Raw genomic sequence first — 6,000 nt, 5'->3', positions numbered from 1 at the left:
TGGTACCTGGTGAGTTACGTTAGCCACAGAAGGCTTTGTCACACATAGTAATTTCTTACATCTTCCACTCATGAGCAATTACGATACGCTCATTAATGTTGTGAGGTATTCAGGTAACATAGAGTATGGGTGCGTGGCAAAGCCAGCCCAGGAGGAAATGACAACTTCCACCTGCAGAGAAAGATCAGATGAGCGTGTAGTAAGTGAGGCTGTCAGCCACGTGCTGGGTGAGGAGGAGGAGACAGCATCCTGCCCAGCGGGTGCAGGTGGCGTGGTATAGATGCACCTTTAGAAGCCAGCCCAAATCTCCACAAACCAGTACGGCCCAGCTCACAAGGGTCTGGTTTTGCCATCTTCACTGGCTGTCCCTCAGTGTGGTTTTTGGTCTGTGAATTCCTTAATTTTTTTTAAGTAGAATGAAAATTCTCATACAAAAGTATTTTTTTCCCCCAAGCCATTTCTTCCATTAGAAGCATTGGTTTTTGTAATCAGTTTCTTTTTGCTTTACTTCAGTATCTTTTTGCAGCCCAAAAAACTAAGTCAATCAGAGGCAGATACTTAGCATGCAAAATTTCAGTGTGGATAATTAATTTAGTTTTGCAAGCTACTGAAAACAGGACCTTACAAAGGGAAGCATTAGCTAACATGAACCGTAGGCAGCACGTCCAGCTCCAGTGCGAGGCATTTCCAAACGAGCGGGCACTTCTGTAGGAGCTTTCCAGCAGGCCCCCTTTCCCTGTAGCTCGGGAGAAAGGGCTTGGCTCCCCTCTGCGCGCACCCCCCCCCCCGCCCGGCGCGGCCCAGAGCCCCCGGCCGGGCGCACCCGCGGGGGGCACGGGCCGCTATAGCCGCGGCCGGGCCTGGGCAGGGATCTGCTGCCCGGCGCTGCGCCGGGGTCCCGCTGCTCGCCGCACCTTCTATCTACGGCAGCGCTGGCATTTCGGGGGAGCGGGATTGCTCGCTGCCTGGCCGAGGCCCGCAGGGATGCGGATTTTTTTTTTTTTTTTTATTATTTCCTTGAGTGTAGGGTGCCTGGGGAGATGCCCCGGCGGGAGGCAGGGAACGCGCCGCAGACCCGCCACCCGCGTTCCTGTGGCGCTGGCCCCGCCGTCCCGCCCCGAGCCCGCCGGCTGCCCTGCAGGGGCCGCCTCAGCGAGCCGCACCTCGGCCGCCCAGGGGGCCCGCTGCCCGGCTCGGGAGCGCCGCGCTCGGCAGTCTGCGCCCCGCGGGGCGGCGGCGGCGGGAGGGCGCGGCGCGGCGCGGCCCCTTTAAGCGGCGCGGCGGCGGCGCGGGGCGCCCATGTGGAGGTGCTCCATGCCTTGTTGTCCTCCGCGCCCATTGGCCCGCGCCGCGGTGACATATTGTAATGGGCCGCCAGCGCACTGCGGGGGGAGGGCGGCCCGCAAAACCCGGCGGCCGGAGCACGGCGCCGCCGGCACGGCTCGGCCCCCGCAGCCCCCCGCCTCCGCCGCGCCTCGGCGCGAGCGCGCCGCCGCCGCCGCCCCGCGCAGCCGGTGGGGCCGTCGGGCCGCCCACACGTCGCGGCGGGCCGGGCCTGGCGGCGCGTCCCGTTCCGCCGCGTCCCGTCCGTCCGGCGCCCCTCCCTCCGCGCCGCGTCTTGCCGCCGCCCGCCGCGTAGTAGCGGGGCCGCGCCAGCGCCCGCCTGTTGTGTTTCTGTTGCCGCCCGCCATCTTGTCGCCAGCGCTGCTGCCGTCGGGGCGAGCCGCGGGGCGGCGCGGCGCCTGCGGCCGGGCCCGCGCGACCGAGGAGGCGGCGGCGGCGGCGGCCGGGGCCCCGCCATGAGCATCGAGACGCTGCTGGAGGCCGCGCGGTTCCTGGAGTGGCAGGCGCAGCAGCAGCAGACCGCACGTGGTAAGGGGCCGGCCCGGGGCCGCCGCCTGACAGCCCGCGGCCGGCCGTGGCGGGCGTGGGGACGGGGCCGCGGGGGCCGCGCCGGCACCGGGGGGTGGCGGGGCGCGGCGCGGCCGCTGGGGCTGCGGCGGTGCCGGGGCGCGGCGCTGCCGCCGGGGGCGGCGGGGGGAGCCCGCGGCGCGGGGAAGTGACAGGACGCGGGGAGCGGGGCGGGGGACTGCCGCGGCGGGAGCTCCCTGCGGGCAGGGCGGCCCCGCAGAGCGCCGGGCCGCGCCGCGGGGCGGGGGGGGGGGGAACACAGGGGCACACGGGACCGCCGGCCGCCCCCGCCCCTCCCGCGGGCGCGCCACCGCGCGCTGCGTGTCTCCGCGCCGCCGGCGGGCCGGAGGCGGGGCCGCGCCGCGTGACGCGCCAGGCGCCGCCTGCCACCACGTGCGCGCCGCCCCGCCCGCGCGCCGGGAGCGGCACCCGCCCGCCGGGCACCCCCTGGGCACCCCCGGCCCGCCGGGCAGCCCTGCCATCTCCTGGGCACCCACGGCCCGCGCGGCCCCCCCGGCTCCGCGCCGGGCCCCGGCCTCCCCCTGCTCTGCGGGCCCAGCCCGACGCGGCGCTGCGCTGCGGGGTCCCCGTCGGGGAGGCGGTGGGGCCGGGCTGGGGAAGCCCCGCGGCGGCTGCCCCGTACCGCCGGGCCGCGGTGGCTTCCCCGGCGCCGGTAGCCGCTGCCCGCCCGGCCGCGCCGCGCGTTGCTGCGGCCGGCGCCTCCGGGCCTGCCCTGGGCTCCCGCTTCTTCGGGGGCAGCGGCGCGTTGGCGGCCCTGGGGGCGGCAGCCGCCCGGCAGCGCCCGGGCCCGGCCGCCTGCTCACGGCTCGGGGGGAACGAGCCCCGCGGCGCTGGCGGCAGGTCGGCTTGTCCCTTCCCCGCCTGCTTGCTGCGAGCGGCGCTGGAGCCGTGATGCAGCATTAGCTCAGTGACACGAGTGTGTACCTGCGGCAGGAGCGGGAGGGAACAGCTCTTTGTGTGCCACTGCCGGGCTGTAGCTGCAAACCCATTGTTTCAGTGATGAGTCATGCAGGAGATAGTAGACATTATGAAGCAAGACAGCTCGGAGGCGTGCAGGGGCAAGAGGCTCCCGCAATAAGGAACAAAAATGTGGATTTACAGGCTACGGTGGTCCTCTTTTTCCAAGCCTGGCACTGGCACCCTAGCCGAGGCGGGAGAGCTGCCCCTGCAGCCCCAAGCAGGGTGGGTGGCAGAGCTCCCTGTGCCTGTGCTGAGCCCGTGACAATTTCATCGCCTTTCTTGCCAGTCAGACGTGCTTAGTGGCTGTTAGATTCGTAGCCCTTGGCTCACAGGTGGTGCGTGTGCGCTGTGTATAGTAGGAGTTACACATGGGAGAACTGCTGTTAAGCAGGATTCTTTATTTTATCTCCTGCTGCTCAAAAGACTTTAATTATTATCCAGCTACCCCAAGCTAGGAGAATGTTTTGTAAGTGGATGCAACAAGTAAGGATCTGGGATACATAGGAAGAAGCATTGCCTGCATGGCAGGAGGGGCACAGGTGACCTAGCTGCATCGTGTTGGATAACCTCTGAAGGCAGAAATTATTTCTAAGTGGGGCATGGACAAGACGATGCACCAAAAAAAAAAAAAAAAGGGAAGAAAAAAAAAAAAAGAAAATCAGGTGGGCTTTCTAGTCAGAAGGAACAGCATGCAAGGATGCATGGAGATGCTCTTTTATACCAAAGCCTGCTCCAGGTGGGACCTGCCTGGGTGAGTTTGCACAGCACACCCTGGCGCAGCATGCCCTCAGTTGTGACCAGGTGATTTGTGTTCTGCCGTGATACACACAGTTAGTGTTCCTGCTACAACAGACATCTCAGGGCTGAACTGGCTGGTGAAGCAGCAGCGTCAGTGCAAACGTGGCTACTTCAGGGAAGTTGTGAGCACCAGGAAGATGTGTGGTATGAGAGGGAGGAGCCTGTTGCTTGAACTTCAGATAACAGGAAGATATTGAGGGGAGAGTGTAAGCAGGGAAATAGCTGGGGAAGGCTGTTTGGGCAACAGTAAAGCATTCGAGATTGGCGTCCTTCCCTCGCTCCCTCACCACCTTTCTCTCCTTCCCCTTCAGGTGTATGTCCAGAGAAGTTTTACAGGCTGTGTTATACCCACAGTTACGCTGCATGACTCTGGGTGTCCAATCTGTCCTTAAAATCAATCCCATTTGGCAACAGCATTTAAAATAAAGCTGGTGTAAGGCTGCCAGGTCTAAAGTAGACAGTGGTGCTGCAGAGCACTCGCTCAGCCTCAGGCAGGAGAGCAGGATGGGAACCTGCTCAAAGTCCCTGCTGATGCAACGGCAAGTGTGGTCTGCAGTCATTCTTTGTGGGTCTGCCCAGCTGGTGTCCAGGCACTCCTACCAACCAGGTGGTAAAACACCAAGCTGTTGCTTTTTCAAACCTGGGAATAAATGAGGAAAAAGTCTTCCGTTCAGCCAGACGTTCATCGTCTTCTCTTTATGAGGAAGAAAACTGATAGAAGGCAAAACTGAAGAGGTTTTGGGGAAAGGAGGGCAGAATGGCTTTGGGAGGGAAGAGGGTTAAGGTACGGCTGGTCCCCTTTGCAAGGATTCCCAGCAACGTGGAGCGGAGTGCTGTAGTACTTGCACATGAAAACGCTGTGTGTGTGGCATAGCCGCTCGTTCTGCCTGCCTGGAGAGTGCCATGGCCACTTCCCAGCTGGACAGAGGTGGTGGAGGATTGTCTCTGTGTGCAGTTTGTGACTGAGAGGGAGAGCTTTCTGAGAAGAGCAGATGAAGAAGGATTCTCTGAAAGCAGGCAGAAGTTAGATCTTCACACTCTCCTTGGACTTGCTGGGAGGACAGGCCAGCAGCTGTTGTCACAGCTTTGTATTTTTTGTGGTTGATAGTTACGGGGGAGAAGCTTGAATAATCTCAAGCTTTGGGGAATAGTGCAGGGTACACCTGCTGCGAGAGCTCCGTGAACTAACCTGGAATGAGATCATGTCCTTCAGGGAGGAAAGTGGCGTCTGCAAAGGTGTGAAATTGACATCCAGCACATACCCCAACATCTACCCTCTCCATCCATGTAACGCACAGCACTGCATGGGATGCCAGAGAAGGCCAGCAGTGCAGGCAAGGTGGTGGTGTCGCTTGGCACCTGTGCACTGCCTCGTGCAGTGTGTGCTGCATTTCGCAGGTCTGCAAATAAAGCAGCACTTGACTCTGGAGTCAGGTCATGCTGTATTTGTCAAGGTGCTGGTTTCCATGAGCGCACATGTGGTGCCCAGGCACTTTCAAACCTGCCGCAAGTACCACAGAACATCCCATTTCTCTGGCTGTAACCGATGTCCTTGCTCGGGTCTCCATGGTTTTCCAGCAGGTATGCATGTGGCTTTTCCCACTCCTTCAGTCTTTTCCAGCAGCAGAAAATTAAACCTTAATTTATAACCAGAGCAAGTAGTCTTCTGTGCCTTCTGCTCTTTGAGGGCCGTTTGCTGCTTTGGGAAGGTGTTTGCGACACTTTGAGTTTGCTTGTGTGGCTGGGGTGAAACCTTGCGGTGGGCCACCCTGACCCACTGCAGGCCAACCCAGGCAGCTTTCAATGTGGAGCCTGCTCTGCTGTCAGCCTGTACACAGCACCGTCAATTCTCGTGTCCCTCAGTAATCAGGCACTGCCTGCAATATGGTTCAAACAGTGTTTACAAGATGTTTACCCAAAAGCCCGTTGAATATTCCATTTTATATGTATTAATATTTCAGAGAACATCATTTCACGTTGCTGAAAAAAGCAGAGTCTAAATACATCAGCTTGAGATGTACCCGTAAGAGTAACAGCTTGATAAGAGTATAGCAACATGGTATAGTTGTGATTGGGACCTCGTGGTGAAAGAGACTTCAGTGCTGTGGGGATCCTTGAGTTGTGCCATTTGTTATTAAAGCTGAGTTCAGACTTTGCTAAAACACTTGCTGAAATTTGAAGGACACAGCACAAGTAGTTGTTCTTATCTCCCAAGTTGACTGGGAGCAAATGAAATGCAAGTAACAGACTAAGAGGGAATTGTATGCTTATTAATTAAACAACTACCCAGATACATCTAACAATTTTAAA

General features: G+C 60.1%; 1 protein-coding gene across 1 annotated transcript in view; it reads left to right on the top strand.

The window, feature by feature from the left end:
- Window positions 1-742: 742 nt before the first annotated feature.
- Window positions 743-6,000, top strand: part of MNT (MAX network transcriptional repressor) — a 43,976-nt gene continuing 38,718 nt past the window's right edge. The window contains exon 1 of the mRNA XM_080374205.1: window positions 743-1,872. Coding sequence (XP_080230331.1) covers window positions 1,800-1,872 — 73 coding nt within the window. The 5' untranslated portion in view covers window positions 743-1,799. The remainder of the gene's footprint in view (window positions 1,873-6,000) is intronic.

Source organism: Falco punctatus (assembly GCF_963210335.1).
Source record: "Falco punctatus genome assembly, chromosome: 1".
NCBI classification, from domain to species: Eukaryota; Metazoa; Chordata; class Aves; order Falconiformes; family Falconidae; genus Falco; species Falco punctatus.
The sequence above is the reverse complement of the archived record's forward strand: the minus strand, read 5'-3'. Positions and strand labels throughout refer to the sequence as shown.